Raw genomic sequence first — 27,351 nt, 5'->3', positions numbered from 1 at the left:
CTTCCATACTTTGGCTGCAGTAAGTAGTGCTGCTATAAACACTGAGGCACATGTATCTTTACAAATTAAGTGTATTTCTTTTCTTTGGATATGTACCCTGGAGAACAATTGCTAAATCATATATTAATAGCAGTTCTATGTTTAGTTTGCTGAGGAACCTCCATACTGTTTTTTATAGTGTCTGTATCAATTTACATTCCCACCAACAGTCTATTAGGGTTCACTTTTCTCTACAATCTTGCCAACTTCTATTATTTCTGGTCTTTTTGGTAACAGTCATTCTGATGGGTATGAGGTGATATCTCATTGCTGTTTTGATTTGCATTTCTCTAATGATTAGCATCTTTGCATGTGCCTGCTGGTCACCTATACATCTTCTCTGGAAAAATGTATATTCAGATCTTCATATACTTTTTAATCAAGTTGTTTTATATTTTTATATTAAACTGTATAGGCTATTAATATATTTTGGGTATATATATATAACAAATATATATATTTGGGTATATATGATATATAACAGTCATATCATTTGCAAATACTTTCTTCCATTCAGTAGATTATTTTTTCACTTTGTTGATGTTTTCCTTTTGTATGTAAATTTTTTTAGGTTTAATTAGGCCCTATTTGTTAATATTTGCTTGTTTAATTTGCCTTAGGAGACAGATCCAATAAGAATATCGCTACAACCTGTATCAGAGTTTTCTGCCTATGTTTTATTCTAGGAGTTTTATGGTTTCCAGTCTTATAGATCTTTAAACCGTTTTGAGTATTTTTTAATATGGTGTCAGGAAATGTTCTAATTTCATTCTTTTACATGTGACTGACCAGTTTCCCCAGCATCACTTACTGAAGACTGCCTTTTCCCCATTATATATTATTTTTAAGCTTTTTACTGCTTAAGAGTTCACTTTATTTTTATTGGAATATAATTACTTCACAATGCTACATTGGTTTCTGGTGTACAATATTGTGAATTGGATACACACACATATATATATACACACACACCTATATATATATATATCCTCTTCCTCTTGTGCCTCCCTCCCACCCCCCAACTCCACCCCTCTAGATCATCCATTGTGTGTTCTTGCCTCCTTTGTTGTAGGTTAACCTATTATAGAGGTGTGGGTTTATTTCTAAGCTCTCTATTCCACTCCACTGATTTATGTGTCTGTTTTTGTGCCAGTACAATACTATTTGGATCACTGTAGCTGTCGTATAGTCTGAATTCAAGGAGTGTGGTATTTCCAGCTCTGTTTTCCTTTCTCAAGATGGTTTTGTCTACTGGGTCTTCTGCATTTCCATACAAATTTTTGAGATTATTTAGTCTAGTTCTGTGAAAAAAAAAAAACCTTGGTATTTTGATAGGAACTGCATTGAATCTGTATATTGCTTTGGATGGTATCATCATATTAGCAACATTAATTCTTTCAATTCATGAACATGGTATATATTTCCATATGTTTGAGTCATCTTCAATTTCTTTCATCAGTATCTTAAAATTTTCCAAGTACAAATCTTTCATCTCCTTAGTTAGATTTATTCCTAGGTATTTTGTCCTTTTTGATAGGACTGCTTTCTTATTTTCTCTTTCTGATAGTTTGTTGCTGTTGTTCAGTCACCCAGTCATGTCCAACTCTTTGTGACCCCATGGACTGCAGCATGCCAAGCTTCCCTGTTCTTCACCATTTTCCAAAGATTGCTCAAATTCATGTACCCTGAGTCAGGGATGCCATCCAACCATCTCATCCTCTGTCGTCCACTTCTCCTCCCACCTTCAATCTTTCCCAGCATCAGGGTCTTTTCCAATGAGTCAGTTCTTTGCATCAGGTGGCCAAAGTATTAGAGCTTCAGCTTCAGCTTTAGCATCAGTCTGTCCAATGAATATTCAGGGCCAATTTCCTTTTGGATTGACTGGTTTGATCACCTTGTTGTCCAAGTTTGTTGTTAGTGAATAGAAATGCAACAGATATTTGTATATCAATTTTGTATTCTGCAACTTTACCACATTCATTGATGAGGTATAGTATTTTTTTGCAGGTATCTTTAGGATTTTATATATAGTATCATGTCATCTGCAAATAGTGACAATTTTACCACTTTTTCAATTTGTATTCCTATAATTTCTTTTTCTTGCCTGATGACTGTGGCCAGAATCTCCAATAGTATATTGAATAAAAGTGGAGATAGTGAGCACCCTTGTCTTATTCCTGATTTTAGTGTAAATGTTTTCAGCTTTTTACCATTCAGTATGATGTTAGCTTTGGGCTTATCATAATGGCCCTTAATATGTGAGGTTTGTTCCTTCTGTACCAACTTTTTGGAGTTTTTTCATAAATGGATGTTGAATTTTGTTGAATTCACAAGCTTTTCCTACATCTATAGATATTATCATCATATGACTTTTTATTCTTTAATATTTTAATGTGATAGATCACATTGTTTGATCTGTGAATGCTGAACCATCCTGGCATCTATAGGATAAATCCCACTTGACTCTGGTGTATGATCCTTTTTATATACTGTTGAATTTGGTTTAGGGTTGAATTTGATTCATAGGATGAATTCATTGAATTCATTCATAGAATGAATTTGAAAGCATTCCGTCCTCTGCAAATTTCTGAAATAGTTTGAGAAGGATAGATTAACACCCGAACATTCTCTAAATATTTGGTAGAATTGAGCAGTGAAGTCATTTAGTCCTGGAATTTTGTTTGCTGTGAATTCTTTTATTACTGATTGTTTCATTACTGGAAATTTGCCTGTTCATATGTTCTAGTTCCTCCTGGTTCAGTCTTGGAAGATTGTACGTTTATAGGAAATTGTCCATTTCCTCTAAGGTGTCCACTTCATTGGCATATAATTATTTGTAGTAACCTCATATGATCCTTTACATTTCTGTGATGCTGGGTGTAACTTCCTTTTCATTACTGATTTTATTGATTCAGGCCCTCTTCCTTTGTTTCTTGCTACGACTGGCTAAAGGTTTATCAGTTTTGCTTATCTTTTCAAAAAATCAGCTTTTCGTTCACTAAAAAAATTTTTTTCAGTCTAATTTTTCCTGCTCTAATCTTTATGACTTCTTTTCTTCTACTAACTTTGGGGTTTGTTTTTTGTTCTTTTACTAGTGTAAGGTTAGGTTGTTTATTTAATATTTTTCTTGTCCCCTGAAGTAGGCTTGTATTGCTATATACTTCCCTCTTACCACTGCTTTTCCTGTATCCCATAGACTTTAGATTGCTGTGTACTCATTTAATTTGTTTCAGGGTATTTTTTTTTTTATTTCTTCTTTGAATTCTACATAATTGACTTGTTTAGTAGCATATTGTTTAGACTTCCTGTGTTTGTGTATTTTTTGCAATTTTATCTTGTAGTTGGTTTCTAGTCTCAAAGTATTATGGTCAGGAAAGATGCTTGATGTGATTTCAATCCTCTTAAATTTACTGAAACTTTTGTGAACTATCATATGATCCACCTTGGAGAATGTAAAATCATGTTTCCCTTTGATGTGGATGTAAATTTTAAAAGATAGCCATTTCCCTTTTTGTAAATTCTACCATAGCATCGATGCTTCCTTAATTGATGTCTTCTATGTCTTGGAGATAGCCCAGCAGAAATTAGGGAAACACAAACTTCCACAAGGAAGTTTGAGATATAAAGAAATAAGAAAGTATGTTAATATAGGAAAAGAAGAGAATGTTGAAAGGTCTCAAAACAGATCAATACCCAAAAGAAGTAAAATTTAGAGAAAGATGCTAAATTGCATGGCAATACGTCTCTCTCCTTAACTCCAGGAACATGTGCAGAGGAGGGAATGAAGCAGCATCTCAGGCAATTGTCAGTGAACAACTACAGGAATTTCTTTCTTAAATAACAAATATTCATTTTCTTGTTATGTATTTACGCTATTTGCTCCACCCTCTTGCTGCCTTCTGCTGTGCCAGACAGGGCTGATCATGGTTATCCAGCACTACTAATAAAGAAGCTAAAAATAGCTTTTCATACTTCATAGTCTATGAATGACCAAAATAAAAGCTATCAGCCTGAGCCAAAAACTAGGCATTTTTTAAGTCATTATCATAAAAACCAGGAAAGAGATGGGAAAGTGGATAAAGTGTAGAAAGTCACATGTCCTGAAATAAAAATAAAAAATAAAACAGGCATCCTGGAGTATGAAGTCAAGTAGGTCTTAGGAAGCATCACAAAGCAAGTAGAGATGGTGGAATTCCAATTGAGTTATTTCAAATCCTAAAAGATCATGCTGTTAAAGTTCTGCACTCAAAATTCTTAAAGAGATGGGAATACCAGATAACCTTACCTGCCTCCTGAGAAACCTGTATGTAGGTCAAGAAGCAACAGTTAGAACCAGACATGGAAATATGGACTGGTTCCAAACTGGAAAAGGAATACATCAAGGCTGAATATTGTCACTCTACTTATTTAACTTATATGCAGAGCACATCATATAAAATGCTGAGCTGGATGAAACACAAGCTGGAATCAAGATTGCTGGGAGAAATGTCAATAACATCAGATATGCACATGAAATCACCCTAATTGCAGAGAGCAAAGAGGAAGTAAAGAGCCCCTTGATGAAGGTGAAAGTGGAAAGTCAAAAGCCTGGCTTAAAATTCAACATTCAGAAAATGAAGATCATGGAATCCAGTTCCATCACTTCATGGCAAATAGATGGGGGAATGATGGAAACAGTGACAGACTATTTTCTTGGGCTCCAAAAGCACTGTGGATAGTGACTGCAGCCATGAAATTAAAAGACACTTGCTCCTTGGAAGAAAAGGTCTGACAAACCTAGACAGTATATTGGAAAGACTACTTTTTTGACAAAGGTCAATACAATCAAAGCTATGGTTTTTCCAGTAGTAATGTATGGGTGTGAGAGTTGAACCATAAAGAAGGCTAAAGAATTGATGCTTCTGAACTGTGGTGTTGGAGAAGACTCTTGAGAGTCTCTTGAACTGCAAGGATATCAAACCAGTCAATCCTAAAGGAAATCAACCCTGAATATTCATTGGAAGGACTGATGCTGAAGCTGAAGCTCCAGTACTTTGGCCACCTGATGCAAAGAGCTAATTCAGTAGAAAAGACCCTGTTGCTAGGAAAGATTGAAGGCAAGAGGAGAAGGGGATGACAGAGGATGAGATGGTTGGATGGCATCCCCAACTCAGCTGACATGAATTTGAGCAAGCTCAGTGAATGGTGACAGACAGGGCAGCCTGGCATGCTGCAGTCCATGGTGTTGCAAATAGCTGGACATGACTGAGCGATTGAACAACAACAGTATCAACAACAGAAATAACAGGAGTGGAAGCTTTTTTTTAAGCTTATTTTATAAAATCCAACCATTTAAACAATCCTACCTTTATCTAATAGACTGCAAAAATTGTAGGAAACAATATAATATCATTCATAAAGTAAGTATTTTGATGGCCATTTCCACAGATTTGTTGTAGTAAGTTTAGAGAGTTTAAAAACAGAGCAATCAAGGTGGCTTAGTACAAAATAATAACTTGTTTACAAACACCTACTCATACTGTAACACCACCTACAGCATCCATGGATTCATTCATTATTTAATTTTTTTCACCAAAGTCCAAAATATATTTATTTTCATTAATGGTGTATGTATATAGAAATATTTTACTCATTCAAATTATCCTCCAACTGAGGTTCTGTTTTCATCTATATTTAAAGACAACAGTATGCAGTGAATAACAAGCAAAGACTGCAATTAAAAATGGTGCCATGTATAACCTAATTCTTATAATTTATGATTGGTAAAGGAAGAAATCAAAAGTAACCACAATGAATAAAATTATTTGATATCATGTATTATTGCTTATCTTATGCAAGCCCTATGTGCACAACTTTTCATACTCTAACCAACTAAGTGATGGTAATGTCCATTGTGGATGTGAGTTTCATAAAAGCATCGAAAGCAATTCTCATATCAAGATAAATCCAGGCTACTGAGCAAGTCATCAGTGGTCTTATATGAACAACTCCTTCTCACTCCTGGACTACAGCTATCAAATGATTCCTTAGTCCCTTTCTCAGAGGCTATGACAAGAATGTTGAGAAAATGAAATACAAACTAGCCCACTCTAATGCACTAAGGTAATTTCAACATGATACATAAAAAGTGCACTAAATATTATTCTTAGAGAATGATTTGAGTCACTCTGGTTTTAACCTGTTATACAATGTCTCCCTACCCTTCCTGGAGGAAAATAATACTGCCTACTACTTGACACACACAAAATTTACTACTAATTATATTAGCTAACAATAAAATAAAGCTGGCATTGGAGTACTCTTAAAATATTTCAAAAGCCATGACACATCAAATATAACTTGATGTTTCAAATTACTATCACAGAAAATATTACCTAAAATTCCTATCTACTTACAATGTTTCTAATAAACTCTTGAATGTTATTTTGTTTAACTTCTGATTCATGAAAGAAAAAATATAATTGAGGTTTTAGATAAAGTCTACCTTTTCAGATAATGCCTTCAGGTCAGCTAGAAAAGTGTGAATGCTTACCCTGTAATTTTTCAAAAAGTAACAACTGAGAAGCACATGCACATATGACAATAATTAAGTTTCCTTGCCATGTTAAGGTATAGATAGAAAAGTCACAGTTTTCAGATATTTGGAGCATGTTACTTTCACACAACAGGCTGAAGTATAGTTTCCTAAAATAACAGACTACCCAAAGCCTCTTCTGCTCAACAAGCTGTTTATTTAAAACCCACAGGAAAAAAAATGCTAGCTGTCCCATGGGCTTGGCCTGGCTTAGCCTCATCAGAGATTCTGAATCCTCAAGATTATGTTTAAGATGGTGTTTGTCATGCCACATTGGAAAAGCCAGTTAGTTTCATGTGTAAAACTACAGCCATAGATGTACTAATAAAAATTGTTGAGAAATAATTATTGAATCATTATTGTATTTTATTATATAATATTCAATAAAGGATCTCTTGAATATATGTTTTTGAATTGTAAAACAGTTATGATATTTAATGGTACTCTAAATCATTCAGATACAATTAGCATGTAGTTTTAGGGTCAGGACCTCAAAATTCACTTTGCACTATGTTCTGTCTATATCCTTTACTGGCAGGGAGTTAATTTCTGCCTGATGCAGACAGAGCACTGCATCTTTAAATAGTTCAAATATCTCAGGTTACCCATCATACCTCTTTCCAAAATCTTTAATTATCCAAACTAAGTATTCATATTTCTTTCAACTATTCATCTTATAATAAGATTCCCAGAAATTTATGTTATCATGATTATCTCTCATAAGGGTACTATCATTTGATAATATTTCTTTAAAATATTCAGCTAAACATAGTATTTTGCCTATGATATGAATGGCATGGACTATATTGGGATGATTATTACCTCCCTTGACCCAAATGCAAAAGTCCTATTAATTCATCTTAATATCAATTCAGTTTTGTTTAACTATCTTCACGTGTGTATGCTTACGTGGCATATTTAACCAGGTGAGGCTCTTCTTAGAAAGTTAGTGCCTTCACTTGGGTTCAGCTATGCCTTGCTATAGAAACTTCTTGAAGTATTTAAATAAATTAAATTTTGAACCAAGATAATGACACCATGAATATATAAGAATGTCATCCCTGTTTTTCACATTTAGGAGTACAAAGAAATATTTAGACAGGCTTTTCTAAATTGAAAAACATATATATGTAAGTAAACAAATTAAAAGAAAGTTAGGACTGTGAAGAAAGCTGAGCGCCGAAGAATTGATGCTTTTGAACTGTGAGGTTGGAGAAGACTCTTGAGAGTCCCTTGGACTGCAAGGAGATCCAACCAGTCCATCCTACAGGAGATCAGTCCTGGGTGTTCATTAGAAGGACTGATGCTGAAGCTGAAACTCCAGTACTTTGGCCACCTCATGCGAAGAGTTGACTCATTGGAAAAGACCCTGATGCTGGGAAGGATTGGGGGCAGGAGAAGAAGGGGACAACAGAGGATGAGATGGTTGGATGGCATCACTGACTCGATGGACATGAGTTTGGGTAAACTCTGGGAGTTGGTGATGGACAGGGAGGCCTGGTGTGCTGCGATTCATGGGGTCGCAAAGAGTTGGACATGACTGAGCAACTGAACTGAACTGAATTTGTAGAAAAAAAATATATATTGCCTACTATATTTGGAAGAAGTAAAGTGCTTCTGTGATAGATATGTTTTAAAAATAATCCAAGATTTTAACATATTCAAAATCAATTTCTTTATATTCTAAAGGCATAAATCTGCCTGAATGTTTTGCATAATTCTGCCAGAACTTTTCATATAATGGGATCTGCCTATTGATACTTCATGCTTATTACAAAACATGTGAAACAAGAAATGAAAACCAAAGAACTTTTTTCTTATTAAGATTTTTCAAAGAATATATTAGAAATAATGTGTTAAGACAGTGGAAAATAAAAAATGGTAAGGTTTTAAACTTTATTCTACAAAACAAGCAGAAAATAAATCCAGTATTATGAGAAATATGTGGTCCCAACATAATACAAGTTATATATTTTTTCATATAGTCCTAAAGCTGAAAATAAACTCTCTAGGCATTTAGGTCGTTTAAATTATTTCTCAGAAAAGTTACCTCAAACTGTCGGATAGACTTTTTTTAGGTTTAACTATCCTCATTTCTATTTCCCCCCTATGATTTGCTCTTACCCTTTTAAATCCTCTCATTCCACCCATTTCTCTTGTCTTTTAAGTGCACAGAATGTTATCAAGTAGCAAAGCCCAGAGGATGGATTTTGGTTATTGAATTTTAAAAGAAACTGAAGCAATTATAGTAATTAGTAGTCAATAAAATACTTTCAACCAAATAAAATTAATCTAGATACTGTTCTATATTTTTAAATTTCCTAAGGCAACCTTTCATAATAAAAATGCTACAACTTCACATCAGTACTGATCTTAATGCCACAACTTGTGTTAGAGAAAGCATTATTCACAAAAGACAAGTTAAGACTGAATTAAATCACAGTGATTAATTTGCTTGTGGGTTTAAAGCTGAATTAAAAAAAAAATCTATAAACCTAAATATGTGGAAGTGGTAGAAAGAAATCTCAGTAATTGGGGTGAAGGTTTTCTCTAATTAGCTGCAATACATCATTAAATTCTATAGTACCAGCAGCTTAAAAATAATATAGCTGTTTTAAAACCAACAAGAGAAGCATTAGAACAAAGATTTTGTTTTACACATTATTTTTGTCCCAGAAAATAATCCTGAAGTGGGTAGTAGCCATCCCCTTCTCTAGGGGATATCCTGACCCAGGGATCAAACCTGGGTCTCCTGAATTGCAGACAGATTTTTTTAAGATCTAAGCCACCAGAGAAGCCCAGTATCAAACAGCATAACTTTTAAAAACCAGATGTTGTTTACTAAAGCTATCTTCAAGTAAATCCATATTTCTAAGATTATTTCTACAACTATAAGATTTTTGTGATTACTGTCATCAAACTTTCATTTTCTTTTATCTATCTTATTTTAACAGACTCAAGCAATGTCATTCCTATTATCAAAAGTAAAGATGAATTATATAACAGATAGATACATGGATGGATAAATGGATGGATGGATGGATTAGATAAATAAGATGAAAAGAGATACAACAGAGAAACAGAAAAGATAGAAAGCTTGGTTGCTGTTTTGAAAATAATTTATAAAGGGACAGGGGAGGATGCACAGATTAATCACTTGGCTACAAAATAACTCACATAGGACAAAAGAGAGTGACTTTAACCAGGTAATAGGAATGGAGGTGGTGAGAAAGCACATCCATGATTTTGTTTTATCCAACAGCTAATTCATTTTAATATTTTTACTTATGTCTTTAAAAATATTTTCATGTGAATAAAAATTTTATTTCAATTTTAATATTAACTTCATCTTTTTTCCCCAACACTCCATTTTCCATGAATATTCTACCAATCAGAAGTACATTTCTGTGACCACAAATAGTGAATAGCAAACAACTAAAACAATGTCCATACCAAGAACTACACTGTGGATGCCCTTCCATGCACACCCAATGCCAGTGTATTACACCCTAACTGTATCAGGAAGCAGACAGGTAAGTAGGTACTGGAGGGGAGGCTTTCGAGAATCTGTTGATTCCATTATTGAACCAACCCAGCATCTGGGAATTCAGAGAAAGAGAAAGGAACTCAAAGATCAGATCTGTACCAGATCTGTGGCATAGGCTCTGGGTTTATGTAAAGAGCTATCATTCCAACATTTTACTGGTGTTTTCTGTCAGCAACCATAAGACCCCACTGAATTTTCTGGAAGGAAAAGCTTCTGACCAAGATACTGATTGACAAGGTAGATGGTTGCCTCTGAGCGCAGTTTCACTGAGTGTGGACCTCAAAGAATATCCTGCATTTGGCAATTTAAACACTGATTCTCACATGCACCTCTGAGGAAGATTCTTTTCCTTCTTTGGATTCCCTCATTAATATCCTTATATTGGTTCAGGCACACATTAATCAAATTCCACAGATGTGCAATTTGTCCTTGTCCCCTCTGTGGTCACATATTTCACATTAAGGGACCATTTAATTGCATCTTGTAAACTGTGGGGAAATGAGCAAATCTCACCTGCTTTCATAATTCTTCCACACAGCTATCCTCCAGAATCTCACTTGCACTCTCTGCAGGCTTCCCTTCTTCAACTCTTACTTTTCAAGTCCATTCCCTTCAACTCCCCTCAGCCGTTCTGCCCCTAACAACACCTGTTCTGGCTTAAAACTTCCTATTTGCTTCATGAAATTCCCTTAACTAAACATCTACTTTGTTCGTTGGTTCTTTCACCATGACACTGACAGAATACTACGTCAACCTCCTATGATTAAAAACACAAAATTTGTGGGAAATGGCAAGGAAGGTTATATGCTGATTTGTTGTTGTTCAGTTGCTCAGTCACGTCCAACTCTTTGCAACTCCATGGACTACAGCATGCCAGGCCTCTCTGTCCTTCACCATCTCCTGGAGCTTGCTCAAATTCATGTCCATCGAGTCGGTGATGCCATTCAACCATCTCATCCTCTGTTGTCCCCTTCTCCTCCTGCCTTCAATCTTTCCCAGCATCAGGGTCTTTTCTAATGAGTCAGTTCTTCGCATCAGCTGGCCAAAGTACTGGAGCTTCAGCTTCAGCATCAGTCCTTCCAATGACCATTCAGAACTAATCTCCTTTAGGATGGACTAGTTGGATCTCCTTGCAGTTCAAGGGACTCTCAAGAGTCTTTTCCAGCACCACAGTTCAAAAGCATCAATTCTTTGGCACTCAGCCTTCTTTATGGTCCAACTTTCACATTCATACATGGCTACTGGAAAAACTATAGCTTTGACTATATGGACTTCTGTTGGCCAAGTTATGTGCTAATTACCATATGTCAAAAATGTGCTGATTACCAAATGCATGATTACCATAGGTCAAAAATCAGTACCTAAAAATAAAGCCTTCATCAATGCTTATAAAGTGAAATATCTCAAGATCAGTTTTCTCTAAAATTCTTATATGCAAGCCCTACTTGTCATTCTCTACATTAGATGTGAATCAGCTGGGTATAGGATGTGAGGACTTTTTATTTTGACTTTATTTATCATGAGAGAACTTTGATTTCTTCTTTCACCCAAGTTAGATGGGAAAAATTTAGAGATTCCATGAAAAGACAAGAAAGAAATTAGGACTGTCAGGTGGATTACAGAGGTGGTATTCATTTCATAAGTTTTGTAAGGAAATGGGGAAAACAAAGAATTTTAAGTTGCATTATAAAACATAGAAGAGAGAGAAGAGGAATTTAAGTAGAGGGTAAAATAGAAGACATATAATCTTTTAGTTATAAGCAAGGACGTTTCCAAATTTTAAGTGGGCAAAGTACCAAAAGAGAAATCAAGAATAAAATCTAGCAGGAGAAATGACAACACTGCTAGCATTTTTGAGGAATCTGGAAAATTATTGAGTGGTAATGAGAGTGTTTTAGGCAAATGAAGTAATTAGTTGTTTTCAGGAACCACAATCGCTAAATTAAGAGTGATGACTACTAGTACTAATTGATGATTAATGGTTGACCGCTTTCTATCTTCTAAGTGCTAAATAATATGATTGACTGATATTTGCTTGTGAAATACAGAATAACAATAATATACAAGTAATACATAAGTGACAAAGTTACATGCATCTGAAAATCCTATTGAAACATAAAATAAGTAACAAAAATGGTTATAGTAATCCATACCTTTTCTGTGTCAATGCCTTTTGACATGGACCATGTCGAGACAATATAATCCATGACTCGTTCACTAAGGCCTTTGGGGACCTGATAGAGTTTCAGAAAGTCCCGTACATTATTCAGCATCTCATGGTATCGGTTGGTGTTGGCATACATTTGCTGGAAAATTGTGGTAACATTTCCAAAAATAGTTGCATAAAGAAGAGCTGAAAGAGAAGAAATGATGAAAATAAAACAAATATCCCAGTGAAAATAAATGATATGAATACTGGCCAGATCAATAAATTATCTGACAGAGATACCTTAACAAACTTTTCAGGATTATGCATGATAACCCCCTGAGAAGAGTGTCTAGAATTTGGCGTTCACTCAGTAAATCTTATCTTTAGTATGATAAACATGATTTTATGAGTGACCACCAGCTAGTCAATTTAGTAAAACATGATGGTGATTGATAGATTTCATGAAGAATTAGATGATCCAAGTTTATGATTTGCCTCTTAGCCTTATCACTAAAATTATCCTCCAGCCCTGTCTTCCTGAATGAAGCTTAATCAATTTAAAATTTTGAGGAATTGATGATTCATTTTAGAAATATATGCTCATTCTCATTGCATGCTTCTTCCAGCTTTTGGAATATTTTCCTGCTTATCAATATTTTTGACAGAATATCAAAAATATAGGATGAAAAGACAAATCAAGGTGTTTCATTTCTAGAAGATTCTAAGAAGAAACAGGATTGGAATTAACAGCTAAAATAAAACTTTGGGAGTGCCTATAATTTACACTTATTAAATTTATGTCAGAAATCCAGTACTGTAAGGATTTTTTTAACTTCATTATTTTAATTAAGAATAAAGTAACTTGTAACCTGCAAACCACTGTTATCTATCTATAAGAGCTAAAGAAAAGTATAAGGTGTTTTAATGCCCCTGATTGCTACTTCCTCCATCAACCAATAATTTACCAACTCCTCTTTCTCCAGATTTATCAGGTTACTAATGTTGACCTGATCTTGAAAAAACTTTTAAAAGCAGTTGAGTTCAGAGCCAAATCAACACATCTTCAATCACACACCACTTCTAACCTATCCTGTCCCTTTAGTTTTATCCCTTAACAGTAAGCTCTTTTGAAAAGAAGGCAGTATTTTATTCCCTTTAATATTCAGTAAACACTATGTTTAATAACCATACTCATTCCAAAAGCGTTTCACAAACAGATAGAATATCAGACAATGATCACTTCCATTCTTATTCCTCTAAGCATTTGAAAAAATAATTCCTCTGAACAAAAAGTACAAACTATTTCATTTCACAGTTTCATCAATCAAATTCCACTTGATGGAAAGAGTATAACATCAAACCAGTGAAGCAACTTAAGATCCTCAATCTATTTTCAGAAAATCACTTGTTTTCTTTAAGAACAGTGGCTCTTTGAGCATAACAAATTAAAATTGCACAATAGGAAGTTATGATTTTACAAGCAGTTACTCAGGTTCTTTTTTAATCACTTTTTAGGGGTTTTTTTGTTTGTTTGTTTTTATGGGAGTTTTTGCTATTATTTTGGGATGTTGGTGTCAGCACAGAACAATTTTTAAGATAGACAATATTTTGTTAAAACTAAGTAGGAAGACTATAATGCTGACACTTCTCAACAAGATCTTTAAATTGTTGAATATTTATATTTAAAAACAACAAAAAAGTAGAGGTAATCACAGACTTAAAACTCTATTCCTCATTGTTGGTATTAAGAAAGACAAGCACAGAAATAATGTGAACAAACTAATGGTAGAAGAATCATATAACAAATATGGAATTTTGAATTTCCAAGAAAGTGACATGAAGAGAGTTTATGTTTTTAAAATAATGAGCTTTTCACAGGTTAATTAAATAATGCTACAGTCATGCTTTTGAATAGCTCATAGCTATTTTAAGATGTCAATGAATATTACAGAACTGTTATCTTGACATGTTCAACTTGTTTGGCTCCCTAAGATGCTTGTAATGTGCTATATTTGCCAAAGTGTCTTACCACTGCCTTTTAGTTAAACAAATTACTACACATTTCATCTTTTGGGGTACATTAAATATGCATACATTCTAGTCATATGAATAGCTTAAGCACTGAAATATGAATAAAACTGTCAATGTATTTGCAGTTTTCAACATTAATAAATGAAGGATATAATCAGCATCCCATTAAGCTGGATATATTACAAAAATATCTTCTGCCTCTAGCTTTCATGTGAGTGTGGTGTCCTACACTGAGTAAGACTAATCAAGGTCATAAATTAAGGTAAGACATTCAACTGTATACATATAATTATGTGTATACATATATGTATATGTAATATATATAATTTATATGTATAAATATGCATGCATATTTGTACATACATATTTGTAATATGTGTAATAAATATAATTATATATACATACATAATACATACATAATTATGTATATAATTTTTTACTTTGAAATGTTATAAAAATCAGCAGAAAGCTCACATATACCCACATGTAGCTCTTTCAATTATGACATCCTACAGAGACATTACTTTGCCAACAAAGATCCATCTAATCAAGGCTATGGTTTTTCCAGTGGTCATGTATGAATGTATGGTCATGTATGGAATATAAAGAAAGCTGAGCGAAGACCTGATGCTTTTGAACTGTGGTGTTGGAGAAGACTCTTGAAGTCCCTTGGACTGCAAGGAGATCCAACCAGTCCATCCTAAAGGAGATCAGTCCTGAGTGCTCACTGGAGGGACTGATATTGAAGCTGAAACTCCAATACTTTGGCCACCTCATGTGGAGAATTGACTCATTGGAAAAGACCCTGATGCTGGGAAAGATTGAGGGCAGGAGCAGAAGGGGACAACAGATGAGATGGTTGGATGGCATCACCAACTCAATGGACATGGGTTTGGGTGGACTCTGGGAGTTGGTGATGGACAGGGGGGCCTGGTGTGCTGCGGTTCATGGGGTCACAAAGAGTCGGACACGACTGAGCAACTGAACTGAACTGAACAGAACTATAAGAATATGCCTGCCAATGCAGGAGATGTAAGAGATGCAAGTTCAATCCCTGGGTCGAGAAGATCACCTGGAGGAGGAAATAGCAACCCACTCAATATTCTTGCCTGGAGAATCCCATGGACAGAATTGGAGGGCTACAGTCCATGGGGTCACAAAGAGTCGGACATGACTTAGTGACTGAACAAAAAAAACAAATAGATATTATATTTAACTAGTATTTTACATGCAGTCATTTTTGAGGTATACAACTTTATATAAGTTCTATCATCTGTACAAATCTATGTAATATATGTATATTTTTAAAAAGAGAAATCAGTTCTTCTTTAAAAATATTTTCAACATTTAGGACTAGTGCACATTTCATAAAATATGGTGACAGCAAGTATGACATTCCATGGCAAGCAACAATACTGCTTCCCACCACATTTTGTGTTCACAGGATAAATGAGTACATCCTTAAGGAAAGTGACCCTGGAACATGACACCCGACAATGAAAGAAATCGATCTCAATAGAAACTAGCTCTATACTGCTAACTCCCAAGGTAATAACCTCTCTCTTGAATTACAAATATACAGATATTCTTGAATGTCTAATGCCATTCAAATCTAACGTGTTCAAAAGAGAATTCATTTAACACTACCTTCTCTTCAACAACCAAGTGCATATTTCACCTCATTAAATTGCAAAGCCACACCTATTTGCTCAGACAAAAGCTACAGAGTCTTTCTTCAATTCACTCCTTGATTCATCTAATCTCCTCCATTATCAATTCCTATTGGCTCTACCTTCAAAATAGAGCCTCAATTCAACTTTTTCTCACCACCTCTACCAGCATCCTTGTCTCCTTTAGGACATGCTTTCCAACTGACTAGCGATGTGTCTTTGGACCAGTTACTAGAGCTCTCGAGAATTCTATTTCCTGTCTTACAGCTTTACAGTTACTCTAGACTCTTTACAAAGGAGTTGTGCTAAATAAGATAACTCATATAAAATAGTTTTAAGAGTCCGATAGGGAGTAAGCATCCATCAAATGTTATGTATATATCATCATCATCTTCATGGAAATAGCTTCCAAACAATTGACTTTCACTCAGCAGAAAAAACAAACCCTTCCTTCAGTATCAGTCTCCACCCCGTATTACGTCTTTGTTCCTAAACTTATTCATCACTACTTTAATTTATATGACATATTTATCTGTTGATATCTACCTTCCCAATTAGAAATGCAAAATCCGTAAGAACTAGCCTGGCCTTGTCCTTTCTCTTTTGCTCACTGCTGTATTTCCAGAACAAAGATCAGTTCCTGAAACATTATAGGTATTTAAATACTTTCTTTCAGTGAGCTGACACACCAAAAACCTAGGAAACATTTTCTTCAGAAACATTCTTTTTTTCAAGTCAAAGTTTCACTACTGGTGACACAAAAACATAGAAGTACACATTATTAATGCACATGAGAGAATAAAATGTTGAGAAGCTAAGGCGATACATGTCCTGGCCATATTAAGATAGTTAAAGGCATTGGGAAGGCCTATTGTCATTCATCAAGCACGAATGCTCTTGCTTGGCCTGGCAAGGTTTGTAGGGGACTATTATATAATTTTACACTTTGAATGGGATGCCACAGAGGTAATTTTCCTACTTTACTACTAATAATTTGATTGACCAGTAAAATTTGTTAAGCCTCTTTTTATATGCTCTCCTGTAGCCTTTTAAGCTTAAGTCAATTTAAGACAAGCCAGTTTTACTAGCTTATCATATTTAAGTGCTTCCCTCGTGGCTCAGCTGGTAAAGGATCTGCCTACAATATGGAAGACCTGGGTTCGATCCCTGGATTGGGGAAAATCCCCTGGAGGAGGGAAAGGCTCCCACTCCAGTATTCTGGCCTGGAGAATTCCATGGACTGTATAGTCCATGGTGTGGCAAAGAGCTGGACGTGAATGAGTGATTTTCACATCATATTTAAAGACTTTGTAATTCTGACATATATACTGGTAAATGTCTTATCTAAAAAGTCTTATAGTTTCCTTATTCACCACAAGGGGATTATTTTAAAGAGAATTATGTTAGATTTAAGATGGCTACAATTCTCTGACATTCCTTCAATAGACAGCCAGGGTCTTTTTTCCTTTCCCTTGAAATTAGGCATACTCTATTAACTATTTTACTAACAGACTATGGTAACTATAATCACATGCTGATATCTGGGCCCATACCTTAAGAAACTAGAGATTTCTAATTCCTCACTACTAAAATGCCTCCTAAAATAACTAGAATATAGTTTCTTTGTTGTGAGAGAGCCTGAATATTCTTCTGGAAAGGCCCACATGGAGAGAAATCAAGGCCCCTGGCCAAGAGTTTTGGCTGAACTCCCAGCTAAACACTGGCCTTAGGCTGAACAATTTAAAACAGGGATATAAGTAGACATTTCTGATAACACTTAAGGCAGGGTGGATGGTTCAACCATCACTTCCCCTTCTATTTATATTCATAATTAATAATGATAGTTAAGACAGGAAGGAAAATGTCCTATCAATCTATGATTCCATATGCAACACATAGCTTGACAACATCAGCTTACTAGCCACATATCTGGCTGAGCCAACTAAAAAGTGAATTTTTCAGACCCACTCAAGCAAACCCAGTGATAACATATGTGCCAGAAATAAGTCATGACTTCCTAGCCCTGCACAAATTATAGATTCATGAGTGAAATAAATGGCTATTCTTGTTTTGAGCCACTAATTTTGATTAGTTATGCAACTCTAATATTCTAATAAACAGTTTTATTAATAGTTGATTCTCAACTTATTAGTAAACCTGAGAGAGGAGAGTAACAAGTTCCTTATGATACACATCAGTCTAATAGCATATTTAGGAAAAAGAAATTTTAATATATTTTAATACTCAAAAACATCCATTATTTTTATAATATAAACATTGAAATCATGAATGAATGTTTTCAAAAAGAAAAAAGTTTAAATGATTTAATAATATCATATAACTTAATCCCAGATTCCATTCATGCATTGTTTAATTCCATGGATATTTATTGAACATCTATTATATGCCTCCACTACAATAGTCACTAAGGATAAAACATAATCTCTGTTCTCAAGTAGTACTCACTACTTCTAAAGGAGAAGTATTAATCTTTAATTCTCCAAAATCATATCCTTTGAAAGAAAACTAATGATCATATCCTTTTCATAGTTTACAAAAATTCATAAATGAACTTATACTGATACCAAGTATATAAATTAAGTGTAGTTTATTTCTCAGGGTTAAACAACCAGCAGAGTCAAACAATCTGTATTGAGCTAATTAATTGTAACTTTACCTACACTCTTATAAATTGCACAGAATAACAGATCAGATGATGATATCCAGTTCTCTGAATAAATTATGTTCTCAGTCACTTCATTTTGTTTGCTCCTTAGGTCACGCTGCAGCCATTCACCTTCTTATGAACAATTTATATTTTTTAGACTTTTTGTGCGCATTCACGTTGACATCAAACGTTTATTTTTCCTACTTATCTTTCTTTTACAAATCTTGGCAAGTAATCATTAGCCTTAGACTATGTAGTTTAAAATACTTATATGAGAACGCATTTCTGGTAAGCATTAAAGCCACATAAGTGGTTCAATCATCATTTCCATTTCTATTTCTATTTACTAAAGTCTACCTTTAATAAATGAAATTTAAGACATGGAAGGAAAATGTTCCACCAAAATATGATTGTATATGTATCACATAGCCTGTTAAAACACTTGAAATCACTCCAAGTGGCTGAACAAAGTGAAGCTGATCATCAGGCTCCAATTTCGAAGTTTTATTCTCCTTCCAGTTGTCTCATGATGGCTTCAGGTTTCCCTGGATGCTGTTTTGCAATGACCCATAAAAGGAAGCACCCTCCAGCCATCAGTTATGAACCAGATGTTTTCTCTTTCCCAGTATTCACTTAATCCATGTCCCATTTCACCTAGTACCTGAACCATGCCAACTATCTTGCTAGAAATTAATTTCATTAATTACTTGATGTTAAGTACTAAATATTGAAAACTATTTGATACACTATCTCTCTTAGGGATGTTGGCATTTTGAAGGAGGAATTTCAGGTAATACAATGAATTGACTGAATCATTATTAGAATCAATGTTCAACTAGTAAGATAAGTTGACACAGAGAAGAAAACATTTTTTAACTTTATCAAATTATAACAAGATATTGGAAAGATTTCAATAGCTTTCAGCGGATACCATGATCATCATGAAAACTAACTACATCAAACTAGTTTCAATAATTACACGTGTGCATGCTAAGTTGCTTCAGTTGTGTCTGACTCTTTGCAACCCCATGGACTGTAGCCCTCCAGGCTCCTCTGTCCATGGAATTCTCCAGGCAAGAATGTGGGAATGGGTTGCCTTCCTTTCCTCCAGGTATCTTCTCAACCCAGGGATCAAACCAGTGTCTCTTACATCTCCTGAACTGGCAGGCAGTTTCTTTATCACTAGAGCCACCTGAGAAGACTGCAATAATTATATGGCAATGCTTACTATTTTTTATTGAAGTGTAATTAATTTACATAATACTCTCATATGCAGGCTTCCCTGATATCTCAGTTGGTAAAGAATCCACCTGTAATGCAGGAGACCCTGGTTCAATTCCTGGGTCAGGAAGATCCACTGGAAAATGGATAGGCTCCCCACTCAAGTATTCTTGGACTTCCCTTATGACTCAGCTGGTAAAGAATCCGCCTGCAACGCAGGAGACCTGGGTTCGATTCCTGGATTGGGAAGATTTTTCTGGAGAAGGGAAAGGCTACCCACTCCTGTATTCTGGCCTGGAGAATTCCGTGAACTATATAGTCCATAGAGATGCAAAGACTCAGACATGACTGAGCGACTTTCACTGCTCACTACAATGTGAGCTATTTATATATTTTGGATATTACCTCCTTTCCGGCCATATCATCTGTAAATATTTTCTCCCATTGAGTGTGTTGTTGTTTGATTTTGTCAATGGTTTCTTTAACTGTGTAAAAGCTTTTAAGGTTAATTAGGGTCCATTTGTTTAGCTTTGCTTTTGTTCTCTTTACTTTAGGGGACAGATCCAAAAAAAATATTATGTCCAGAAGTGTTCTGCCTGTTTTCTTCTAGGAGTTTTGTGGTTTCTAGTCTTACATTTAGGTCTTTAGTCCATTTTGAATTTATTTTTGAATATAGCATGAAGAAATGTTCTTATCTCATTCTTTTAACTGTCATGTTTTCCTGGCACCACCTCCTGAAGAGTCTTTTCTGCATTGTATATTCTTGCCTTCTTTGTCTAAGATTAATTGACCATATGTGTGTGGGTTAATTTCTAAGCTTTCTATTTATTCTATTGATCTATGTGTCTGTTTTGTGGCAGAATCATACTGTCTTGATTATTATATCTTTGTAACACAGTCTGAAAACAAAGAATCCATATTACAGGGAAGCTGTAATATAGTTTGAAAACAGTCTGATACTTATAGCTCTGTCCTTGTTTCTCAATATAGCTTTGACAATTAAGAATCTTCTGTGGTTCCATATTAATTTTAGGACTATTCATTCTAATTCTGCGAAATCTGCAGATTGCATTGGGTAGAATGATCATTTTAACAATATTAATTCTTCCAATCCAAGAGAATGGGCTATCTTTAAATTTACTTCTGTCATCTTCAGTTTCTTCCATTAAGTCTTTTGTTGTTTTCGGAGTTCAGTTCTTTCACCACCTTGGTTAATTTTATTCCTAGTTATTTCACTCTTTTTGATAGAATCTTAAATAGGATAATTTTCTCTTTCTTATAGGTCATTATTGGTATGTAAAAAGATAGCAGACTTCTGCATATTAATCCTATGTCCTGCAACTTGACTGAATTCATTTATTAGTTATATTTTCAAGATCAATGATCTAAATGTAAGATGAGAAACTATAAAACTCTTAGAGGAAAACATAGGCAGAACACTCTCTGACATAAATCACAGCAAGATCCTCTATGAACAACTGTCAGAGTAATGGAAATAAAAACAAAAATAAACAAATGGGACAAAATTAAACTTAAAAGTTTTTCACACTGAAGGAAACCATAAGCAAGGTAAAAAGACAGCCTTCAGAATGGGAAAAAGTAATAGTAAATGAAACAACTGACAAAGTATTAATCTCCAAAATATACAAGCAGCTCAATACCAGAAAAATGAACAACCCAATCAAAAAGAGGGCCAAAGAACTAAACAGACCATTCTCCAAAGAAGATGTACAGATGACTAATAAACACATGAAAAGATGCTCAATATCACTCATTATTCAGTTCAGTTCGATTCAGTCACTCAGTTGTGTCCGACTCTTTGCGACCCCATGAACCGCAGCACACCAGGCCTCCCTGTCCATCACTAACTCCTGGAGTCCACCCAAACCCATGTCCATTGAGTCGGTGATGCCATCCTACCATCTCATCCTCTGTTGTCCCCTTCTCCTCCTGCCCTCAATCTTTCCCAGCATCAGGGTCTTTTCCAATGAGTCAGCTCTTTGCATCAGGTGGCCAAAGTACTGGAGTTTCAACTTCAACATCAGTCCTTCCAGTGAACACCCAGGACTGATCTCCTCTGGGATGGACCGGTTGGATCTCCTTGCAGTTCAAGGGACTCTCAAGAGTCTTCTCCAACAGCACAGTTCAAAAGCATCAATTCTTCGGTGCTCAGCTTTTATCACAGTCCAACTCTCACATCCATACATGACCACTGGAAAAACCATAGCCTTGACTAGACGGACCTTTGTTGGCAAAGTAATGTCTCTGCTTTTTAATATGCTGTCTAGGGTGGTCATAACTTTCCTTCCAAAGAGTAAGTGTCTTTTAATTTCATGGCTGCAATCACCATCTGCAATGATTCTGGAGCCCAAAATAATAAAGTCTGACACTGTTTCCACTGTTTCCCCATCTATTTCTCATGAAGTGATGGGACCAGAAGCCATGATCTTGGTTTTCTGAATGTTGAGCTTAAGCGAACTTTTTCACTCCCCTCTTTCACTTTCATCAAGAGGCTTTTTAATTCATCTTCACTTTCTGCCTTAAGGGTGGTGTCATCTGCATATTTGAGGTTATTGATATTTTCCCAGCAATCTTGATTCCAGCTTGTGCTTCTTCCAGCCCAGTGTTTCTCATGATGTACTCTGCATATATGTTAAATAAGCAGAGTGACAATATACAGCCTTGATGTACTCCTTTTCCTATTTGGAACCAGTCTGTTGTTCCATGTCCAGGTCTAACTGTTGCTTCCTGACCTGCATACAGATTTCTCAAGAGGCAGGTCAGGTGGTCTGGTATTCCCATCTCTTTCAGAATTTTCCACAGTTTATTGTGATCCACACAGTCAAAGGCTCTGGCATAGTCAATAAAGCAGAAATAGATGTTGTTTTGGAACTCTCTTGCTTTTTTGATGATCCAGCAGATGCTGGCAATTTGATCTCTGGTTTCTCTGCCTTTTCTAACACCAGCTTGAACATCTGGAAGTTCACAGGTCAGCTTCTCCGAGCTGAAGCCTGGCTCAGAGAATTTGGGGCATTATTTTACTAGCGTGTGAGATGAGTGCAATTGTGTGGTAGTTTAGCATTCTTTGGCAGTGGCTTTCTTTGGGATTGGAATGAAAACTGACTTTTTCCAGTCTTGTGGCCACTTCTGAGTTTTCCAAATTTGCTGACATATTGAGTGCAGCACTTTCATAGCATCGTCTTTCAGGATGTGAAATAGCTCAACTGGAATTCCATCACCTCCACCAGCTTTGTTCGTAGTGATGCTTTCTAAGGCCCACTTGACTTCATATTCCAGGATGTCTGGCTCTAGGTGAGTGTGAATGATCACACCATCGTGATTATCTAGGTCATGAAGATCTTTTTTTGTACAGTTCTTCTGTGTATTCTTGCCATCTCTTCTTAATATCTTCTGCTTTTGTTAAGTCCATACCATTTCTATCCTTTATTGAGTCCATCTTTGCATGAAATTTTCCCTTGATATCTCTCATTTTTTGAAGGGATCTCTAGTCTGTCCCATTAATTGTTTTCCTCTATTTGTTTGCATTGATCACTGAGGAAGGCTTTCTTATTTCCCCTTTCTATTCTTTGAAACTCTGCATTCAAATGGGTATATCTTTCCTTTTCTCCTTTGCTTTTCACTTCTCTTCTTTTCACAGCTATTTCTAAGGCCTCCTCAGACAGCCATTTTGCCTTTTTGCATTTCTTTTTCTTGGGGATGATCTTGATTTCTATCTCCTGTACAATGTCACATACATCTGTCCATAGTTCATCAGGCACTCTGTCTATAAGATCTAGTCCCATAAATCTATTTCTCACTTCCACTGTATAGTCATAAGGGCTTTGATTTAGGTCACACCTCAATTAGGTCATACTTTGATTTAGGTCTAGTGGTTTTCTCCACTTTCTTCATTTTCAGTCTGAATTTGGCAATAAGGAGTTCACGATCTGAGCCATAGTCAGCTCCCGGTTTTGTTTTTGCTGACTGTATAGACCTTCTCCATCTTTTGCTGCAAAGAATATAATCAATCTGATTTCAGTGTAGACCATCTGGTGATGTCCATGTGTAGAGTCTTCTCTTGTGTTGTTGGAAGAGGGTGTTTGCTATGACCAGTGCATTCTCTTGGCAAAACTGTTAGCCTTTGCCCTGCTTCATTCTGTACTCCAAGGCCAAATTTGCCTGTTACTCCAGGTGTTTCTTGACTTCCTACTTTTGCATTCCAGTCCCCTATAATGCAAAGGACATCTTTTTTGGGTGTTAGTTCTAGAAGGTCTTGTAGGTCTTCTTAGAACCAGTCAACATCAGCTTCTTCAGCGTTACTGGTCAGGGCAGCAGCTGCAACGGCAGCACAGGAGTGGCGGCTGCTGTGGCACAGGAGCGACTGAGGGGAGCTACCCCACGTCCAAGGTCAGGAGCAGCGGCCGCGCTTCACTCGAGCAGCCGTGAGGATATACCCCACGTCCAAGGTCAGGACCAGTGGCTGCGCTTCACTGGAGCAGACGTGAAGAGATACCCCACGTCCAAGGTAAGAGAAACCCGAGTAGGATGGTAGGTGCTGAGAGAGGGCACCAGAGGGCAGACAGAGTGAAACCACAATCACAGACAACTAGCTAATCTGATCACAGGACCACAGCCTTGTCTAACTCAGTGAAACTAAGCCATGCCGTGTGGGGCCAACCAAGACGGACGGGTCATGGTGGAGAGGTCTGGCAGAATGTGATCCACTAGAGAAGGGAATGGCAAACCACTTCAGTATTCTTGCCTTGAGAACCCCACGAACAGTTTGAAAGGCAAAAAGATAAGACAATGAAAGATGAACTCCCCAGGTGGGTAGGTGCCCAATATGCTACTGGAGATGAGTGGAGAAATAACTTCAGAAAGAATGAAGGGATGCAGCCAAAGCAAAAACAACACCCAGTTGTGGATGTGACTGGTGATAGAAGCAAGGTTCGATGCTGTAAAGAGCAATATTGCATAGGAACCTGGAATGTTAGGTCCATGGATCAAGGCAAATTGGAAGTGCTCAAACAGGAGATGGCAAGAGTGAACATCAACATTCTAGGAATCATCGAACTAAGGTAGACTGGAATGGGTGAATTTAACTCAGATGACCATTATATCTACTATTGTGGGCAAGAATCCCTTAGAAGAAATGGAGTAGCCATCACAGTCAACAGAAGAGTCTGAAATGCAGTACTTGGATGCAACCTCAAAAACGACAGAATAATCTCTGTTTGTTTCAAAGGCAAACCATTCAATATCACAGTAATCACTAATTATTAGAGGAATGCAAATAAAAAAACCACAATGAGGTATCATCTCATGCTTGTCAGAATGGCCATCAACAAAAAGTCTACAAACAATAAATTCTGGAGAGGGTGTGGAGAATAGAGAACCCTCTTACACTGTTGGTGTGAATGCAAACTGGTACGATCACTATGGAGAACAGTGTGGAGCTACCTTAAAAAAACTAGGAATAGAACTGCCATATGACCCAGGAATCCCACCAGTGAGGAAAAACCCTGAGGAAACCAGAATTGAAAGAGACACATGTCTTCCAATGTTCATTGCAGCACTGTTTACAATAGCTAGAACATGGACACAATCTGGATGTCCACCGGCAGACAAATGGATTAGGAAGTTGTAGTATATATACACAATGGAATATTATTCAGTTATATAAAGGAATGCATTTGAGTCAATTCTAATGAGGTGGATGAAATTGGAGCCCACCATACAGAGTGAAGTAAGTCAGAAAGAGGAACACAAATACTGTATATTAACACATATATAAGGAATTTTACAGAGAAGGCAATGGCACCCCACTCCAGTATTCTTGTCTGGAAAATCCCATGGACGGAGGAGCCTGGTAGGCTGCAGTCCATGGGGTCACTAAGAGTCGGACACGACTGAAGGACTTCACTTTCACTTTTCATGCATTGGAGAAGGAAATGGCAACCCACTCCAGTATTCTTGCCTGGAGAATCCCAGGGACAGGGGAGCCTCGTGGGCTGCCATCTATGGGGTCGCACAGAGTCGGACATGACTGAAGTGACTTAGCAGCAGCAGCAAGGAATTTTAAAAGATGGTAATGACAATTCTATATGCAAGGCAGCGAAAGAGGCACAGATGTAAAGAACAGACTTTTGGACTATGTAGGAGAAGGCAAGGATAGGACAATATGTGAGAATAATATTGAAACATGTATATTACCATATGTAAAATAGATGACCAGTGCAAGTTCAATATATGAAGCAGGGCATCCAAAGTCAGTGCTCTGGGACAACCCAGAGGGATGGGGTGGGGAGAGAGGTGTGATAGGGGTTCAGAATGGGGGTACACATGTGTACCTGTGGCTGATTCAAGGTGATATATTGCAAAAACTATCACAATATCATAAAGTAATTATCCTCCAATTAAAATAAATTATTTTTTTAAGTGAGTTACTGACAAAAGCAGTCAACTAACATGAAAATATTAAAACAGCTAGTCTACACTCTGTACCTTATGGTGAAATGGTAAAATTAGTTTGTGTCTCTACAGAAGACATTAGATTGTATCAGTCAGTTTAGTCACTCAGTCATGTCTGACTCTTTGCGACCCGGTGGACTGCAGCACTCCAGGCTTCCCTGTCCATCACCAACTCCCGAGGCTTACTCAAACTCATGTCCATTGAGTCGGTGATGCCATGCAACCATCTCATTCTCTGCCATCCCCTGCTCCTCCTGTCTTCAATCTTTCCAAGGATCAGGGTCTTTTCACATGAGTCAGCTCTTCGAATCAGGTGGCCAAAGTATTGGAGTTTCAGCTCCAACATCAGTCTTTCCAGTGAATATTCAGGACTGATTTCCTTTAGGATTGACTGGTTGGATCTCCTTGCAGTTCAAGGGACTCTCAAGAGTCTTCTGCAACACCATAGTTCAAAGGCATCAATTCTTTGGCACTCATATTTCTTTATAGTTCAACTCTCACATCCATACATGACCACTGGAAAAACCATAGCTTCGACTAGATGGACCTTTGTTGACAAAGTAATGTCTCTGCTTTTTAATACGCTGTCTAGGTTGGTCATAACTTTTCTTCCAAGGAGCAAGCATCTTTTAGTTTCATGGCTGCAGTCACCATCTGCAGTGATTTTGGAGCCCAAGAAGATAAAGTCTGACACTGTTTCCACTGTTTCCCCATTTATTTGCCATGACCTGTTGAGACCCAATGCCATGATCTTAGTTTTCTGAATGCTGAGTTTTAAGCAAACTTTTTCACTCTCCTATTTCACTTTCATCAAGAGATCACTTTCTGCCATAAGGGTGGCATCATCTGCACATCTGAGGTTATTGATATTTCTCCTGGCAATCTTGATTCCAGCTTGTGCTTCCTCTAGCCCAGCATTTCTCATGATGTAGTATGCATATAAGTTAAATAAGCAGGGTGACAATATACAGCCTTGACATA

General features: G+C 36.4%; 1 protein-coding gene across 1 annotated transcript in view; it reads right to left on the bottom strand.

Annotated features, from left to right (window-relative positions):
- Positions 1 to 27,351, bottom strand: part of KCNH5 (potassium voltage-gated channel subfamily H member 5) — a 367,668-nt gene that overhangs the window by 124,339 nt on the left and 215,978 nt on the right. The window contains exon 8 of the mRNA XM_061158360.1: positions 12,314 to 12,513. Within this exon, the coding sequence (XP_061014343.1) occupies positions 12,314 to 12,513 (200 nt within the window). The remainder of the gene's footprint in view (positions 1 to 12,313; positions 12,514 to 27,351) is intronic.

Source organism: Dama dama, chromosome 12 (assembly GCF_033118175.1).
Source record: "Dama dama isolate Ldn47 chromosome 12, ASM3311817v1, whole genome shotgun sequence".
Classification (NCBI taxonomy): Eukaryota; Metazoa; Chordata; class Mammalia; order Artiodactyla; family Cervidae; genus Dama; species Dama dama.
This window is presented reverse-complemented; position numbering and strand designations above follow the sequence as displayed.